This window comes from Mastigoproctus giganteus, chromosome 9 (genome assembly GCF_048544385.1).
Source record: "Mastigoproctus giganteus isolate SK-2022 chromosome 9, ASM4854438v1, whole genome shotgun sequence".
Taxonomy (NCBI): domain Eukaryota; kingdom Metazoa; phylum Arthropoda; class Arachnida; order Uropygi; family Thelyphonidae; genus Mastigoproctus; species Mastigoproctus giganteus.
Genome location: NC_143583.1, coordinates 123,826,218 through 123,846,260, shown reverse-complemented (window position 1 = coordinate 123,846,260; position 20,043 = coordinate 123,826,218). Strand labels below are relative to the sequence as shown.

The 20,043-nt window shown below is 37.0% G+C and overlaps 1 protein-coding gene across 1 annotated transcript in view; it reads right to left on the bottom strand.

The window, feature by feature from the left end:
- LOC150080700 (death-associated protein kinase dapk-1-like) overlaps positions 1–20,043 on the bottom strand; it is a 248,550-nt gene that overhangs the window by 137,170 nt on the left and 91,337 nt on the right. The window contains exon 8 of the mRNA XM_090380788.1: positions 1,003–1,125. Within this exon, the coding sequence (XP_090236914.1) occupies positions 1,003–1,125 (123 nt within the window). The remainder of the gene's footprint in view (positions 1–1,002; positions 1,126–20,043) is intronic.

Genomic DNA, 20,043 nt, shown 5'->3' with positions numbered 1-20,043 from the left:
ATGTGGCAGTTGGTTTCATGATCTGTCAGGACTGGCATCAAAGTTTCCAGCACTTTATTACCTCCTAAAATCAGCTCTGAGATCCAAGTGTATTATGCAGATTTTGCACACACTACTCTACTCATATATCTGTCTATTAAGCAAGTCAGACTTCATGATTATGCATTTTAAGGTATTAGTAGTGACAAAATGACGGAAAGAAGCCATCATATACAGCATCAGCTATAAAAAAAAATTCACAACACCAGTTGTAAGTTTATTCTAATCGATTACTTCCCTGACTGAAGGCAAATTTCAGCACATCCACCTTTTTACAACCACCTTTTTCCAATTTCAATTTGTCACCATGTGTGCGCACACATCATTTAAGAAAGAGTAAGGATGCTAACAGCATTCAGTTTAATTTAAAGACTTAAACATTTTGATGAGGTCTTCTCACAAATACCTAGTTTCTAGATGCTTCCATTTGCAGAGCTCAGTCTTTCTTCGTAAGAGGGTACCTTTTATGCCACCTACTTATCCTATTGTTCTTTACAATTACCTCTAGGTTCTTTTCATTCTCCACTAACTTGAGTGTGGTTCTAATTGGTGTATTATTTTAGTACTAATGATATCCAAATGCAGTACCTTGCATTTATCAATATTAAACATGTATATCCACCTTTCAGTCTACTGCCGAATTTATCTAGGTCTTTTTGGGGACAACATACACTGATCAGGTGTCAAGAATTAAGCATGGCATTAGAAGAGATCTGTACAAGTATTCCTGCAAGAGTTGGGACTTGAAAAAGCTGTTCTTGGTGATCATTGTTTATCACTTCTACCTGGTATTCTAATTTTTAAAGCATCTCATTATTTTGAAAAGGCTGTAGCACTTTTTATGCAATTTTGTACTAGGAATATAAATTAATTAAATTACTCTTGGGTAAATAAATTAAAATGAAACAAACATATAATAAAAAAAAAATTACAGAAATTTGAAAAGGTAGCATTCTCACTTACCAGGAACATTTACTTGCTGGATATCAATGCCCTGTGTATAGGATTCAGCATTTGTTTCAAAACTTAATGGTGGTTCATCTGGCGCTGAACTGTTGAGTTCGATACTATATTTGCTGGAAGAATCTTTTACATAAAAAATTACTATGTTACAAAGCAGTAAGATATATAACAATTGTTATAATAACAAATGTTAAAAATCTTCTCACTAAGTATGACTATGAATGGAGAAAAGACTATTTCTAGAGAGCAGCATTAATACAGAAAGGATTAACACTGCTCTCTAAAAATTATATCCTCAGATAATGCCTTGATCCCATAGGTTGAGATGTATCATAACAAGCTGTAATAAAGCAACAATTTTTGTGATGCATTACCATAAATAATCAGCACTCTCTCTATATGAAAAGTTTACTATTATTTGCAATGCAGTGTCATCATCCAATGGTTTATGGTACTGCACTGCCTGACAATTTAAAACCTAATTTAAGGAACTTATTTTTTTATTTTTTTAAAAGCAATCCCACTAGTTAGCTTACGTCCTGAATTAATTTATGCTTAAGTGGGAAGAAATCATTTTGCAGTTATTTTATTTCAAGTATGCATTATACTTTCCATAAATCTAGGTTAATCATTTGACACTAAAAAATAGTCTAGTCCACATTCTGGACTTCCAGAAATATGTCAGAGATGAAACAGAACATGGATGATAAGTCTATCCACATTCATGTTGTTGTTGTCTGATTTATTGATGCAATGGCAACTGAGGACATAGCATCAATATTTACAGATGGTACAGGTTAGGTCTATTAAACAGTTGGATTCGGATAAGGTTGTATTTGCTTATCATTTTTAGGAAAGTGAAAAGATCATTAATGTCTTGGTTTCCAGAATCTGCTGTAATATTAGTTGATTAGAGGAAAACAGATAAGAAGAGAAAGCTATTTGTCATTCTCTTAGATATAATGGGCATTTGATGATAAGATGTTTTACTGAGTTGGATTTGATAGTTATTGCATAGTGAATTTGATAGTTATTGCATAGTGAGTGAGTAGATAGCTATGAGTTAGATGAGTATGCCCAATCCATAATCTAGAAAGTTGATTCTTCCTTCCTATTCCCTCTTCGGCTTGACAACTACTGCTTGTGATCATTCTTAATCTGGAACAATTATTGTTTTTGTGCTCCTGTCAAATGGATAGATATTTTTTATACTGGTACATTGTATGATGTGTTTGTAATCAGTGTAATGTATGAGATTGGCATTCTTGGCAGCAAAGTTTGCTTGTTCGTTTCCTGTGATTCCAGCAAACCCAAGTATCCAACAGATTATTTTTTGCCTGCTTGTATGAAGCTGCACTAACTTTATTCAAATTTGTTATAGTAAGGGATGACTGGAAGGAAGTTTACATTGAAGAGTGGAAACAGCGCTTAAGGAATTGGCATGGATAATGATTTAAGACTGTTTTACATTCTCTAAAGCCATCAGGATAGAAACAATTTCACAGTTCAAGTGCTGCACTCCAAACAGAGCTGCTGAGACTTTGTAATGTTTTGCTGTTGTTTTGTTTGTTTGTTGTTTGGTTTTTAGGAGCATTAGCAACTAAGGCCATATTGCTCCAGGAATATGTGGTGGTCATTCGCTGACCTTTCCGCATCCTCCGTATTTGGTGGTGACGGGCTCGAACCCCGGTCTAAGTAATGTTTTGCACAACTTTACTGTGTCTTAGAAATGTTAGTGTATATTTGGGTGAAACTGGAAAGAGTGAGCTGCATGGATTTAATTAACATTGAAATTTGGACGTGCACTCTATTCCCATTGTTCGAAATGGTTATCAACATGCACCAATGGTGTTTGCCATGGCAGTGGAATCATGCTAACATCTGGAATTATGTTATTCATATTTAGTCTCCAACTTGCATTTAAGCTGTGTAACCTAAAGCCAAATGGTTTATATTTATAATAACTTCCATTTTGGTGGAAGTTATTGTCATATGTTTGAAAACTTTTGATTTTAACTACTTAGTTTAATAGCAAAGCATGCTGACAAAGGTGTAGTGGAGGTTTGTGGTCTTTCATATAAAGTCCCTGAACTGAAGATATAAAAAAAGCTCCTAGTGCAATCTGTAGAGCATTGTGATATACAGGTCAAGTCATTTTAATACATTTTGTCTGGCTGAGGCATATAATGGGAGACCCATAGTCCACTTGAGATCAAATTAACAAATGGTATAGGTGTAGCAGTGTAATGATCTGCATCTGACATAGCAGAAATTACTCTAAATAAGATTTATTTTCTTTAGAGAGGTTGTATGGATATGCTTATTATGCTCCAGAAAATTTAATTTTTTTATCCAGTATTAGATCAATCAATCTAATACTATGCTGAAGAGTAACTAGATGAGAATTGATTGGTAAGTCTCGATCAGGTTGTAAATTATGTTTACAGAAAAAAATGGACAGCTGTTACTTTTGGCTTTGAGAGTTAATATGTTATTTTTCGTCCAATGAACAAGTCTGTTAATGGAGCCTTGAAGCTGTCTTTTCAATTAGATGCATATTTTGAGAATTGCATGAGGTTGCAGTCGTCTTACAAGTATGTTTAGACTGCATCAGGTATACATTTGATAATTGAATTGATTATGATGGCAAAGAGTGTACAATTAAGCAGAACTCTGGGGACCCCTTCTTCTTGCACATATGTTTGGGAGAGTGTTAACAGAGTGTCAGAATGTTAACATATCTGAAAGGATCTATTGCTCAAAAAGTACTGGATAAATTTTGGAAGATGACCTCAAAGGCTAAATTCATACAGATTGTGAAGAATCCTATACCACCAGGTTATGTTGCAAGCTTGTATAAAGTCAAGCCATGTCATCACCAAGGGTTCATCCCTAAGAAATGCACTTTGAATGTCTGCTTTAGCTTTGACCATGAAAATGAGTGTTGACTTAGCTCTTTGAAAGCCATACTGATTTCAGCTTAAAACGTTTTTAGTCTCTAGGAATCATATCAACCTGGAATTAATTATTTTTTCTAATGTTTTTCCTAAACAGCTAGTTAAAGTGATACATTGGTAATTTGTTGGATTATAATGGTTTTCAGAATGCTAATACAAAAGAATAACACAAGCTAACAGGGCAGCAATCCTCATCAAAGATTCTATTAAACAGTTATAAAAGACCAGTCATGGACTCTTCACTCAAATGATCAATCATGGCATAATACACTATCAGGACCTGCAGCACTATTCTTTGATTGTGCAAGCGTACTGCATAACTCAGTCAAGATAAGAGGTACATTATATGAAAGCTGGTGCGTAGTACTAAAATTTAGATTATATTTTTTTTGTCTGTACTTTATGCGATTGAAAGGTTGGCTCATATGCAGTTATGGCTGAAAGTGTTTCAAATGTTTCATCTAAAGAATTGGCAAGTTTGAGAGGTCAATCATTTCTTTCCTTTTTAGATGTAATATTGGAATGGTTATAGGAGAGTATTTCACATTAATTCTTCTGATTTCAGTCGAAATTGTTGCAATGTCTGTGTATCTTTTATAATGGATGCATATCGGGCCCATGCTTCTTTCTTACTCATTCACTGTACACAATGAGCTTTAGCTCTTACTTTATTAAACTGTATCAGGTTAGTAGTGGTCGGGTGTTTTCAAAATAAATTCCAGTATTTATTCTTCTCTTTATTTGTACTACTAGAGACTTTGTTCCACCACATTTTCAGATGGCATTGGTTTTAATAGGCAATTTAGCATATGGTAGATTCTGCATCTGCCATTATCTGTTGTAGTAGAGATGAGATGGTCTGAATATCTAAATGTGCAAATTTTTGATATTGCATCCAGTTAGCACTGATAAACTTCCAGAATGTTCTTATTTCAGTTAGAGCAGGAGAGTTAGTTCAGAGTATGAAAGTTATGAAAGTTATCAGTGAACAAGCAGTTAGGGACTCTATCCAGCCTATAAGTGGAAAAAGGTTTGGAGAGAAATATTGAAAAGTCAATTGTAGATGTTGATCTTTAGGGAGAAATACAGGTATGTGTAACTGCCATTGTTTAAAAACATTAAATTGTGCTTTTCAAGGAATTTTTTGATTAACTGTCCTCTCTTAACAAGCTGAAAGGCACTCCATAGGGGTGATGTCTATTCCAATCACCCAAGGTAAAAAAGGAGCTGGGTAACTAAATCATCCAAATTTCTAAGAGTATATGAATGATTGGGCAAGAGGAGGTATAAAGAAATTATTGTTAGTGCTATCCCGACTATAACTCAAGTGGCAACCAATTATAAAGGTATTTGCAGAAGAATAACTCTAGACAGTGTTCTGGAGTTTACTAGCAATGCTGCTCCTTCATGAGCTAATTAGTGAATATAATTAGCATTTCTATCCTTTCTATACATTACATAATGTTTTACTGTAATAGATATTTGAGGAATTGTTTCCTGTAAACAAAGAACAACAAGCTTATATTCACTAATTAGATCATATGCATCATCTAGTTTGGAGTCCATGACAGGTCCCTTGAATGAATGTGTATATTATTTGGGTTTACTGGGTGTGTCTGTGTTTGCACCTGTCTACATTTGTTTTTTTAACTTTTTGTGAATAGTGGTCTCTATTGGGAATAGTGGTCTTTTTGGGAATAGTTCTGTGTACACCAATGCGAGGAGTTTGGTAAATAAATTTGATGAAATTGAGGTGTTGGTCAAAGGCAGATATTGTTGGGATAACAGAGACGTGGTGTCAAACAGATATAAGGAAGGCAGAACTGGAATTTGGGGAGTACAATGTGTACAGGAAAGATAGACAGTGGCGGCAGTGATCACAGTGTGCTGAAGTGGGATTTACTCAAAGAGGCAACGACCATCAGGGGTAAAGGGAAGGGTTTTTGCTTTTGTATTTAAATTCTACAGTATTTAAATTTTATACAGTGGGGCCAACTGATGATGTTACCAACAGCAAATTTAAAATGGTAAGCATTCAAAGAATTAATCTTGGAAACTACTAGGCTTTTCATGGATGAATTTGAGGTGTTGGTCAAAACTTCAAAGGCAGATATTGTTGGGATAACAGAGACATGGTGTCAAACAGATATAAGGAATGCAGAACTGGAATTTGGGGAGTACAATGTGTACAGGAAAGATAGACAGGATAGGAAGGGAGGAGGGGTTATGCTATTGATTAAGAAACACAAAATCCAAGGAAGTACAGCTAGTCGACATGGCTGGACAGTGCAGTGTCGAGTCAGTTTGTTGTGACATAAGCACTGGGAAAGCAAAATTGAGAGCAGAAGGGTGTTATAGGCCTAATGACTTTAATAAGTATAATAAACAACTGTACAGAGAAATAACAGTGGGCCAATAAATCAGATGTCTTATAATGAGGGCTTTTGATTTCCCAGATATTGACTGGAATTTATGGGTTGGTCACACACACACTAGCAAGGTTTGATGGATTTATTGGACGATTGTTTTCTACAGCAGCATGTTCGGGAGGCAACTAGAGGGAGTAATACTCTTGATCTTCATGCATTAAGAATCTGCAGATAAAGGAACTACTAGGTGGCAGTGATCACAGTGTGCTGAAGTAGGATTTACTCAAAGAGGCAACTACCATCAGGGGTAAAGGGAAGGGTTTTTGCTTTCGTAAAGGTGACTACGGTAGTCTGAGACATTATTTAAATTCTATACGGGGGGACCAACTGATGATGTTACCAACAGCAAATTCAAAATGGGAAGCATTCAAACAATTAACCTTGGAAGCTTTTCATACCAACTAAGAAATATTGTTCAAGATTTAGGCCTAAATGGAAGTCAGATGAACTAATTAGACATGTGGCAGAGAAGAAAAATGCATGGGATACATATAAATTAACAGGTGACATGGAAGCCTATGATAGATATAAGCTGGTCTGTAACCAAGTCACAAAGGAGGTTATGCATGCAAAGGCAGATTATGAGAAATCTTTGGCAAAGGATGCAAAGAGTCCTTTTCTTATGTAAACTCTAGAAGGAAGGGGATGAATCAGATTGGTCCACTTGATATCGATGGTTCAACTGTTGATGATCCTGCTCAAGTAGCTAACAAACTAAATGAATATTTTGCATCTACATTCACACATGAGGAGTTATCCAGGGAGGGAAACGCCAGAGGTATATTAAACTCTGGCAGTAAGCTAGATAATCTTGTAATAACTGAGAGTAAAGTGGAGGAGAAATTGTTGAAGATAAACATAAGAGGGGCACCTAGGGTGGATGGAATCTATCCAGTTATATTAAAGGAGGCAGCAAAGGAAGTAAGCAAACCCTTACCCATAATTAAGAGAGTTTCCTTGGACTCAGGGGAGGTACCCATGGACTGAAGATGTGCAAATGTGACCCCAATCCACAAAAGAGGATCAAAGGGAGACACAGGTAATTACAGACCTGTTAGTTTAACTTCTGTTCCAGGGAAATTAATGGAGGCACTGGTTAAAGCAGCATTGCAGGATTATCTAGACAAGACTTCACTTATAGCTCGGACACAGCATTACGCTCAGGGTTTGTTAAGGGGAAGTCTTCTCTAACCAATTTGATTGGATACTATGATGTACCAAGCAGTTGTCTATGTTAGTAGAGTTGGGTAGTAAAATAAATAGATATAGAAGTAAACAAAATAGAAAATGGCATTTTCCAGGGAAATTAATGGATCGCCATTCCAATAAAAGTATTGCTTAGAAAGAGCACTCGATATGCACTCAGTGTTCACATATGACCACCCCATGTGTAATGGACTATGCCTTACAGAATAAAAAGCCAAACAGCTTCCTATGCTAGAGCAGTGGTAATTTGCATCTGGTTATGCAAGTCACAGTGATAAAGTAGCAGTTATGGGAAGTAGTAAAGATATCACAGAGTTACAAAAGGGCATGACTGTGAGAGCTTTAGAGTGGGTGCTTTCATATTGGAAACAGCATGTCTTGCTGGTTAGTCACAGTCCACTGTGGTTAAGGTATACAAAGAACAGTGCTGAACAGGTCAAACCACCTCCTGCCAACAGAACTGTAAAGGATTATGCAATGCGGATGTTTGTGGTGAGCAAAGGGTGCAGTGTGTTGTATGGGTTCAATGGTAGGTCAGTATGTGACAGTTAACATTGCAATACAATATGGGAAATACAAGAACAATATCTCAAATGATGATGTGCTGCATACTCAGACATATGGAATTCCACAGCAGATGACCCAAGAGACACCATCTCCTTACAGCTGATCATCATCGACTGTGAATGCTGTGGTGTCAACAACACTCTGGTTAGACATTGGAGGACTGGAAACAAGTTTGCTAGTCAGATGAATCCAAATACCTGCAGAACTCCAATGGATGCCTTTGTGTGCAGTGCAAGTAACATGAGTACATGGACCACAGTGCATGGCATAAGAAGCATGAGTCCATGGACCATTGTGCACAGTACCCACTATCTGGGAAGATGGTGGTGGTCGCTTAATATAGGGCATGTTTTGCTGGCAAGAACTAGAACCACTGGTGCATATGGATCAATGTTTCATTGGTGAGGTTCATCAGCAGCTCTTAGGAGACCATATGCATCCTGGCAGGTAGCACTTTTTTCATAAAGAGAAATGGGACCTTCCTAGACAATAATGCACCATGTCATCTAGCCAGCATTATGCACAAGTGGTTCAGGAACACAGTGAAGATCGCCATCTTAACTGGCCTCCAAATTTGCCCAGCCAATATCTAATTGAAGTGAGATATTTTGGAATGGGAAGTGAGACATATGAATATGCAACCATCATCTATTTCAACACTGCGGAAAGCCTTGCAGAAAGCATGGCTGCAGATCCCAACAGACATCTTCAGACATCTAATGGAGTTAATGCCTAGGCAAATAGTGGCTGTTATCTGTGCAAATGGTGGCCCAACACGGTATTAAATAGGTGGTCATTATTCAGTGTATTGCACAGAGAAAATCATTTATTATCACTATTGCTTGTTGCCCCATATTCATGTATTTAGATAAAGCAATGATACAAAATTACATGAAAAAATAAAAGTGTACGATGGAGGAAAGGGGAGAGTTAGTGGTTATATGAAGTAATAGAGCAATTTTATTTTCAGAAACTGAAAATGAAAATTTCTTTTGCTAGTTTGGGTTCACTACATTTGTAATGTGGTGAACAAGGTGAATCCTTGTCCCCCCCCCAGTTGGCTGTCAATGAATTTCAATGATTTTTGTCATTCATCAGCAGGAGGTCTCCATCAGTGCACCCCTCAATAACTAAAGTGACAATTAACTCACAAAATCAGATATGCCAAATGTTGCATAAAGGAAATTCAACAAGTTACACACATATAAACAAAATAATTAAGCTATTACTCTTGATAGGAGTAAAAGGTACTTATGTCAGTTCCAATGTGGAATCAAATATCTTTAAAGTAATAATAGTAGTAGTAGTAGTGGCATGTGATGCAAGAAAGCAAGTGTATGAGCTTACGCAGCATCAGCTAAAAAAAAAAAAAAAAATCACACCATTCCCTCCAAATGCCTGTCCAGTTCCTCCTTAAATTTATTCAACCTATCAACTTTCATCTGTCATTGTGGAAGTTGATAGTTTATTCAACCTATCAACTTCCACAATGACAGATGAAAGTTTGTTCCAGCAATTAACCACCCGCTGGCTAAAGGCAAATTTCCACACATCTATTCTACATCTGTCTTTTCTTAATTTGAATTTATGCCCCCTTAGGTTCGTAATCTGAACAGGTGGAAGGATCCCATTAGAATTCAGAGTGCTCAACCCATTCAAGGCCTTATATATCTCAATCAGATCACCGCGCAGGTGTCTAGTCTCCAGCCACTGCAATTAACATATTAATGTTAATGTAATGTTAATTAATGTAACATATAAAAGATCTCTGTAATTCCTTTTCAAAACCCCATGACTTTGTGAAATATTTCAAAAATCGCTGCTCAGAATATATCTTAGAAATCCTCATTCCAGCTACTTCTGCTCTAATTTCCCATTAAAAATCTCATCCCACAGAATCTCAAGCTCCCACAGAACCTAGTTTGATAACCTATGACTTAGATCAGTGGTTCTCAACTTTTTTTGTTACATTACCACTTAAAAGAAAAATTGGAAGACTATTGTATCATTACAGTATTAAATTATAAATTATGGCAGTCTTTTTATTTATTTGTTTTTAAAATTTTTTTCTTATGAGTTCGTGTACCACCAATGATACAAGTACCACAGTTTGAGAACCTATGACCTAGATAATTAAATTAAGACAAGTTCAACAACAATATTAGGATATGATATTAGTTTTTAGCAAATATTTTTCTTATTACAGTAGGCCCTCGATTTAACGGACTAATTTGGGGGAAGGGTTGTCCGCTTTGCTGAAAGTCCATTAAAGCAAATGTATTATAAAAACATATATTAAAGCGAACTTACAATGTACAGGATGTACAGGAACTCCCCGACTTACATAATACTCAACTTACGGAAATTTGACTTTACGTAAGTTTTTTCCGGCTGGTGCAAACTTAAAAAAATTGTGGAAAAATATTTTGCATCCTGTAGGAATAAATGGAGGTAAGGTATTGTGAAATTATCGTGATGTGAACCCAATAACACATTTTTTTTTTTTTTTTTTTTTTTTTGGTTTTTTTTTTGTAATTTGTTCCAAGTCCTTGGAAGTTGAAAATTTTGCTATATTACTAAGCTTATTTATCTCTTGAAAAGGTCATATTTATAATGGAAATTGCACTACCCTTTCATCGTTATCATATGTTCCCGTTATAAGAATCAATTTTTTCTAAAGCATGTTTCTGGAGGTCACGACCAAAAAACAAAAACAATTAGCACTTTCTGGTTTATTGGGCTTTTCTGTTAGTGCATCTAATTATAGACAGGTAGTAAACTCGATCTTACTGCATTTGCGATAATACCGATAACTGCAATTGTGTAGTTTTTTTTAAGCTATTATGGTGAAATGTGTTCCCCTTCACTGAAATCTTCAATCAGTATAAAAAAATATAAAAAACAAATTTTCAGAAACTTCTCTTTGTTCCTATTTATGTATTACAATGATGAAGGAAAAGGGAGGGAAAGGGGACCAATGGAAAGTGCAAGTGCTGGCAGTGCCAGGAAACGATACAAAATTGATTTAGAAATGAAGATGATGTTGTTGTTGTTGTTTTGGTTTTTAGGAGCATTAGCAACTAAGGCCATATTGCTCCGGGGATATGTGGTGGTCATTCCCTGACCTTTCTGCATCCACCGTATTTGGTGGTCATGGCACGAACCCCGGTCTAATCAAGAAGCGTGTGCTACGCACTGCTGCTCCTGCCCACCTGGCTACGGAGGTGCCCAAAATGAAGATGAAAATGATTAAGAAGTATGAAACAGGGCACAGTTTGCCATCTATTGCAAGGGAATTAGATCTCAATGCTTCAACGGTGAATACTATTTTAAAGGACAGTGCACGTATAAAAGAACATGTCAAAGAATTAATACACTTAAAGATCAACAGTGATCACAAAACAGCATTCAGGTGCTATATCAAAGATGGAACAGCTGTTAATAATATGGATGGAAAACCACATTCAGAAGAAAGTGCTCCTGAGTCCAATGGCCATTCAAGCAACAGCAACAAGTATTTATAAAGATATTAAGGATAAGTAGGGCGAACCACAAGCCAAGTTCGTGGCAAGCAATGGGTGGCATAAAAGCTTCAAGCATTGTGCTGGTTTCCACAATGTTAAAGGATGCAGTGAAGTCACCACTGTCAATTCTGCAGCTGAAGAGAAATTTTGTGATATGTTGGAAAAAAGTTGTTGATGAAGGCTATTCAATGTAGCAAATTTTTAATGTAGACGAGACTGCTCTGTATTGGAAAAAAATGCCAGATTGAACATACAATGCCGAAGAAGAAAATACAATGCCAGGTTTCAAGGCGTCAAAAGATAGGACCGTGCTCTTTCTTGGGGCTAATGCAGTGGGAGATTACAGATTAAAACCACTGCTTAACATTCTGGAAATCCTCATGCATTTAAGGGCATCAATAAAGCCACCCTACCCGTGCATTTACGATCACACTAGAGAGCATATATAACAATCTCTCTCTTTGAGGATTGGCTTAAATGCTGCTTCATTCCCAAGGTTGAAAATTATTGTAAAGACAACGACGTTCCTTTCAAGACTTTGCTTCTATTAGATAATGCTCCTGGACATCCTACGCATCTAGATGATTTCAATTCGAACATGAGAGTTTCTACCGCCAAACACGACTTCATTCATTCAATCTATGGATCAGGGTGTTATTTCGAATTTAAAAGCATACTATTTACGTACATTTTCTCAGGCATTGTCTGCAGTAGATGATGAGAAAAATTTTATGTTAAGAGACTTTTGGAAATCTTACAATATTTACCACGCCATCTTAAACATTAATAAGGTCTGAGCAGAAATTACTAAAAGTTGTTTAAATAGTGCACGGAAGAAAATATGCCCATGGCACGTAAAAGGATACAAAGGATTTTAAAAAGATGAATCATATGAAGAAGTTACAGATAAGATTGTAAAGGTTGCAGAGCTACTTCAAGTTGGAGGTTGATGCCAAAGACGTGGAGGAGTTAACAGAGAAAGAAGAGAAGGAATTATCTAACGAATAACATATTGACTTGCAAGACGCAATAGTGAAAGAAGAAAATGCTGATGAAGCTCAAGATGAACCAAATGAGGAGATGAGATGCTTCATCACCAGGCAATGGCATTTCGTGAAATTGCATCGGCAGTGGTGAGGTTTGAGAAGATGGATCCTGACAGCAAATGATTCTTTAAAGTTAACAGAGGGGTGAATGTTATGCTTATTGCTACAAAGAAATCTACTATGAAAAGAAAAAAGCCACTGTCCAATCATCCATTAATATGTTCTTTCGTAAGGTTGAGCAGCCAACCCCTTCTAAATCTCCACAGCCCTCAACCTCCGCAGTGGCTTACTTATCAGCTGAAGACGTCGATTTTGGCAACGATGCTTGAGAGGTAAAACTTACTGATGTTATTCCTGTCCCTCTCTTTTTTTGTAATTTTAAAATTTTAAAATTTTTTAAATTGCACGCTTTTGTAATTTTTCCTGAATATGAGATAAAAAAATTGAATAAATAGAATAAATAATTCTATTCACACGTTCATCGAACATTTCTTTTTTGATTCAATCAATTCAGCGAGCACTGTTGCGAGTGCTGCTCAAGCTTGGGGGAAATTCCAACTTACGTAGTGTTCCATGGAACAAAACCCTTACTTAAGTCGGGGAGTTCCTGTATTAAAATGTTATTATAATGTATAAGTATGAATAAAATATTATTATAATATAAATTGAGTAATTTATACATGCCACTAAATCATCTGTTAAAAATATAAAAATAGGAACCAAACTTTATTTTAATTAAACACATCAAAAACTATACAATGTAACTAATGGAGTTTTCCACCACTTTTTAAAATTTTTTTTCCTTAAAGCTCACACAAAGTTGTTTTCAATGTGAACATTAGTTTTTTCATTTAAATCCACTTTAGAGGGAATAAATACTTTAAAATTCTTAAACTCCATTGAATAAAAAAAATACAAAAAAAAAATTAAAAAAATATACATAATATTCAATATTAATATTAACTTAATTGAAAGAACCAATTTTCAGAGTCAGAAACAACTGTCATATGGAGGGAGAGGTGTTAATTCCTTGCTGGTTGAGGGTTCTGGTGAAACAGGTCTAGTTGATGAAGTGGTCTTGAAGAAATCATCAAGCTACAGTTGCCTTACACCTTCGTGCTGCTTCCTTATTACTGTAAATCGAAATTCTCTGAAATGTTCATAATAAGGAAGCACATGATGATTCAATATAATGTATGATGTCATCCATACGTTGTCTTATAACAGACAATTTAATATGAGGTGGAACTGATTCTTTGTCATCATCATGTCCTCTTGTTCTCCATGAAGAATATTTTCCACAATCTCTACCTCAGAAAATATTTGATAGCCCGGATCACCTTCATCATTTTGGAGCCACTGTTCTACGTCATTCTCAGTTGCATTTTTGTTGCAAAGAGTGTCCTGAAAATTAGACGCCTCAACTCCTCAAAGTCCATTTCAGGTTCTACGTCGCACAACAACTTCTTCCAAGCATTGGCCAAGGTAGTAATTTTCACAACTTTCCACGCAGCTGCTAAGTTGAAGATAGCAGATCTGATGTTGTATGCATGTAAATTTTGCAGTGTCCTGGTGCCTCTTGTATCTTCTTCTGCATCTTCTGTTTCATCTAAAACAACCATCATCTCTCTTCCAAAAACTTCTTCTTATACAACCTCTTACATGCAATGATTACACCCTGATCCATCGACTTGATCAGTGAAGTAGTGTTAGGAGGCAAAAAAACAAATTTAATTTTCCCATCTCTGATAACTAACCTCTCAGCATTAGGGTGAGCAGGTGCATTATCTAGCATTAAAACAGCCTTTATTTCATGAGAAGGAAATTTCAGCACATCTGTCTAATAGGACTGCACATCAGGAATAAACGATTAAAGAACCAGTCACAGAAAATATCCATTGTAACCAAGCATTTTTTTGGGTGGGAATATATTACTGGTAACTGGTTCATTAAATCCTTTAAGGCACGGGGTTTTATTGCCTTACTAACTACCATAGGCTTAAGCCGATGCAAGCCATCAGCATTTGCACAAAATAAAGCTGAAATTTGCTCCTTATTTAGCTTACAACCAGGGGTGCTTGTTTCGTGCTTGTGAGCCTGGGTATTTTCAGGAACAGCACGATAAAAAAGCCTAGTCTTGTCAGCATTATAAAGCTGTGATAAAATGAGGCCCTCATTTTTAATGAGGTCATTTAGATATTTTCTAAAAGCCTCAACTTGTTCTTCATCTGCACCTAAAGATTGAACACAGGTTCTTTAATTAACAATGCTGTGGCACTTTCGAAAACGCCACAGCCATCCATCACTCCCTGGAAATTTTAGGCCCATATGCTTAGCAAGCCTTTCAGCAGCTGACTTTAACTCAACACCTCTAACAACAACACCACTTGAGTGCTGCTGAAAAAACCACTTATACACTGCTTCCTCTAGGTTTTTATGTTTGACCACTTTCATATGTTTTCTACTACCAATGTAGAAGTAGTCTTGGAACAATTATCTACACTAGTGTGTCCCAAACTGGGGTCTGCAGACCCCTGGGGTTCCATAGACCAGTTCCAGGGGGTCCGCGAAATGTTCAGAAAGTATCAAGATATGTGTTTATTTTCTTAAAAATATACGAATAGAATTGCAATGAATTTCTTTAAAGAACATTACTTATTTTTTATACGGTTAGTATATATAATTGTATCCATATTTCAAATTATTCATTCTATATAGCAAATTGATGATAAATAAAGTTATTATTATATGTAAGGGTCTGAAAACATGTTTTGATTTTTGAAGGGGTCCATAAATCTCAGTAATTTGGGAACCGCTGATCTACACTGTATTTTAATGGAAACTCCTTAAGTTTTTTTTTTATTTTTGCAAATGTCTGAAATTGTTTGCTTTTTGACTATATAGGTGGTAGATAACTTTCATCAACCGGTGAAATACCACCACTTTGCTTATTGGAGGCTTGAAGTGGTGAAACCCATGTTTAGTCTCTAGAGCAAAGTTTTCGGCATCCCCTCCCCCCATACTTCTCCTTCAACCCATGCACGGTACTAAGTACTATAGGTGTTGATACTTTTTTGTGTTTGGGATTTTCATAAAAAAAAAAAAAAAATAGTTATACCACCTTCAAGCTTCTCAATCAGTTCTAATTTTTTGTGTAACACTCAAGTTTGCGCTATATTTCTTTATCCCGCGACGCCATAATGATAGACAAATATTGCGTATTTATTATAAAAAATGTAAAAATCACAATTATATAAAACGCAAAAACCAACCAAAACGTAAGCAATAGAATAGGACAAACTGCACCAGAAGGCTGATAGTGTTGACGCACACCGCTAATCACTCCCCCTCTATTAACCCCCCTCCCAAACCTAGATGATGTAATACCCCAAGGTCAATGGAAGGTCATTAATATACAAGAGGAAAAGAGTGAGAGAAAGAACTGAACCTTGGGAAACACCAGCATTAGTGGAGAAGTTATAATACGACCATCTACCATCACCTGCAGTGAGTGGTCAGAGAGAAAACTGGATACCCAATTACAAAAAACAGAGATATATGACCTAGAAATCTGATTGTAGAAATCTAGAAATTGTAGAATTTCTAGAAATCTGATTTTGTGAATCCATTTTGTGAGATATAAGACAGGATTGAATTTTAGAAAGATTGAAATCAACTAAGTAATCTTTGCCCCACTGGAGAATTACCTAGAGATCAAGCATTTAAGGTATTGGTAGTGGATATTCGAGAAGTTGAAGCTGTTTGTGGAGGGCAAGTTTTCTCAAATTATGCTGCACCAGCCAAAAAAAAAAAAAAAAAAAAGAAAAACCCCGAATAAAACAATGATAAAAAAAAATAAATAATAATAATAATAATTAATAAAAGAAAAGGAAATTAAACCTATCATCCTATGCACTTCCCTGACCCAAAGGTACTATATCCAGACGACCTTTGAATTTCCCCAAACTGTCAGCCTCTACCACCCATGTAGGCAACTTATTCCAATAATTTATAACTCGCTGGCTAAAATAAAACTTCCTGCAGTCCAATCTAAACATTTCCCCCCCGTAACTTGAATTTATGTCCCCTAGTTCTAGCATCATTTATAATCTTGAAAATTTCATCCTCATTCATTTTACTAATACCTCTCAGAGCCTTAAACACCTCAATCAAATCTCCTCTAAGGTGTCTAGTTTCCAAACTCTGCAACCATATTCAAAGTCTTTCTTCATAAGGACGCCCTTTTGCCGATCTCTCCAGGCGAGTTACCCATCTTTGCACCCTTTCAAGAAGCTCGATGTCTTTCTTTAGGTGCGGTCTCCATACTTGAATACAGTATTCCAAGTGTGGTCTAACAAAAGCCTTATATGATGGGATTATCACGTCCCTATCTCTACTTGCAAAAGTTCGATAGATCATAGATAGGACACCATGGGCCTTCCTTGCAACCTGTTTACAATGCTCAGAGAATTTCATGTCTGACCATATCATAACACCCAAGTCCCTTTCCTCCAGTACTGGATTCAGTTGAACCCCACCAAGTGAATAAGTTATTTTGGGATTACTGTTTCCCAGGTGTAATACCTTACACTTTGTTGGATTAAAGCATAGCTGCCATTTTTCTGACCATTCCTGAAGTCTCTCTAGGTCTCTCTGAAGAATGTACACTGAAAGGACAGAGTTCATGGGATTCCTGGTTCCTGGGCAAAGCGACGCTGTCACCCTTCTCGCTAGTGGATGAACCCACCGCTTGGCGTATACAGTTACATTGAATCACCACATTCATGTAGGCAGTAATTCGATGTCAGTATGGATAAACATCGTAAGTTAACTGACTTTGAAAGAAGGATGATAGTGGGTGCCCAATGCATGGGTCACTCTATTGCAGAAATGGTACAGAAATTGCACTATCCCTGTTCAACAGTATCAAGACCGGAATATGCCATTTCCAGAATAACATCTCATCGTGGACAGCACTATGAGCAGAGAAAAGTGGTGGATGAATGTGGCTGTTGACATCTGTCTCACATTGTTTCAGTCAACTAGAAAGCGACAGTGGCACAAATCACTGCCGACTTCAAACTTCAATGAAGGAGGGCTAGAAATGTCTCCACCAAGACCATCAGGCATTAGCCACAACAGGTTATGGGAGCTGCGGACCCACCAGATTCCCATTGCTAACACCACGACACAGGACTCTATGCCTCAACTAGGTGAAAGAACATCGGCACTTGACCTTGGATGATTGGAGACAGGTCTCTTGGTCCAATGAGTCCCCGTTTCCAGTTATTTCAAGCAGACAGGAGGGTGCTTATCTGGTGGAAACCGTACAAAGCTATGCATCCATCATGTCAACAAGGAACTGTTCAGGCAGGTGGAAGGTGGTTGAACACACCCCAGACCATTACCGGTAATGGTCTGGGGTGTGTTCAACTGGCACAGGTTGGGACCTCTAGTATGGCTAGATGCACCTCTGAATGGTCCAGGATACGTGTCCATCCTTGCAGATCATCTGCATCCCTTCATGGTCATCGTGCACCTACAAGGCAATGAACTCTTCTAGCAGGACAATGCAGCTCCCCACAGAGCCGTGGTGACTAGAATATGGTTTGAAGAGCATTCTGCAGATTTTACCACAATGGAATGGCCTCCCCATTCACTGGACATGAACCTTTGGAATATCTTTGGGATGCTGTGGAAAGGTCCATTCGAGCTTTGGATCATCCACCCAGGAATGCGACAGAGTTATGGACAGCGGTGCAGCAAGCATGGATCGAAATACCTGTGGAACGCTTTTGTGAACTAGTGAACCATGCCTCACTGTGAGTGCTCTTATCTGGGCTAAAGATGGGCATACACATTACTAGGTAGTTATCCCATGATTTCTGTCCACTCAGTGTACTATCATCAGCAAAAATATGGAAAGAATTTCCAGTCAATGGAAGAAGATCATTATTATACATAAGGAAAAGAGTGGGAGAAAGAACAAACCTTGAAGAACACCAGCATTAGTGGAGAACTCAGAAAACAGCCAACTACCATCAGCTGCAGTGAGTGGTCAGAGAAAAAACCCAATTACAAAAAAACAGTTGGAAAACCATAAGATGGAATCTTATTTAGAATGCCTTTATCCCAAACATCATCAAAAGCCTTTGAAATGTCAAGAGCAACTGCTTGAGTTTCAAACTTTTCAACTGAATTTGTCAATAGATGGGTAACATAAGCCAAATATTGTCAGCGGATTGACACCGATGGAATCCACAATGGCGATTCATTCAGATGGAAGGTTTCTAGATAGTTAAAAGTTGGTGGTTAATTGATTTCTTACTTTGGAAAGAGTAGAATAAACTGCAATGGGACAATAATTTGATGGGAGGGTTTTGTCATCCTTTTTAGGAACTGACTGAAAGTGAGCAAATTTCCAAGCAGAAGGGAAAACACCTTTGAAATAAGAAAGTGAAAAAAGGAGGCAACACACAACAGGAGCAAGTTCAGGAGCACAGGTTTTGAGAACAAGTGGAGAAATACCATCAGGACCCGGAGCTTTCTTAGCATCAAAATTCCTCAAGATCCTTCTGACATCCTTTGGATAGAAGACCACAGGAGGCATTGAATGGAGCATACTGGGAATGGTGGGAGGTGGATTTACCAAGGTCATTAATCTTGGTAACATTGGAATTAAAATAGGATGCTAGCAGGTGAGCTTTATCCTTGGCTGAATGAAGTGGCAATAGAACCATCTGGTTTTGACAGAGGTCTGAACAGAGATGGGCAAAAGTTGTGGCTAATAGCTTTGGCAAGAGACCAGACTGCTCAGCTACCATTTGCACAAGAACATTTTCTACTCTCACCCTGTTCAAAATCTAGTTTGGACTATTTAATTACTGCTTTACAATTGATGCGAGCTTTGGCATAGGCAGAAAATGAAACTGAATATTTGGAAACAAGCCAATTACGAAATGCAACATTCTTCTCTTGAACAGTCTTAGCACATTTATTGGAAAACCAAGTTCCAATAAATGTGCTAAGCAAATGTTGTTGTTGTTGTGGGGTTTTTTGGCACAAGGGCCTCCTGGGCCATATTGTGCCTTTTCATTATTAACTTATGACTGAGTTATTAATATAATGGTTATCAGAGGCGATTATAAATATTTATGCTTTATAAGTATCTAAACAGTGCTTCAAAATTAGCATTATTTCCAAGTACATGTAGTAAATTTGAAGGTTCCAGCAGATTGGATGGAGAACAAAAACTGGATTTCCGGTTACTTGAATAATTAGGGCATTCTATTAGAATATGTTTGACTGTTAG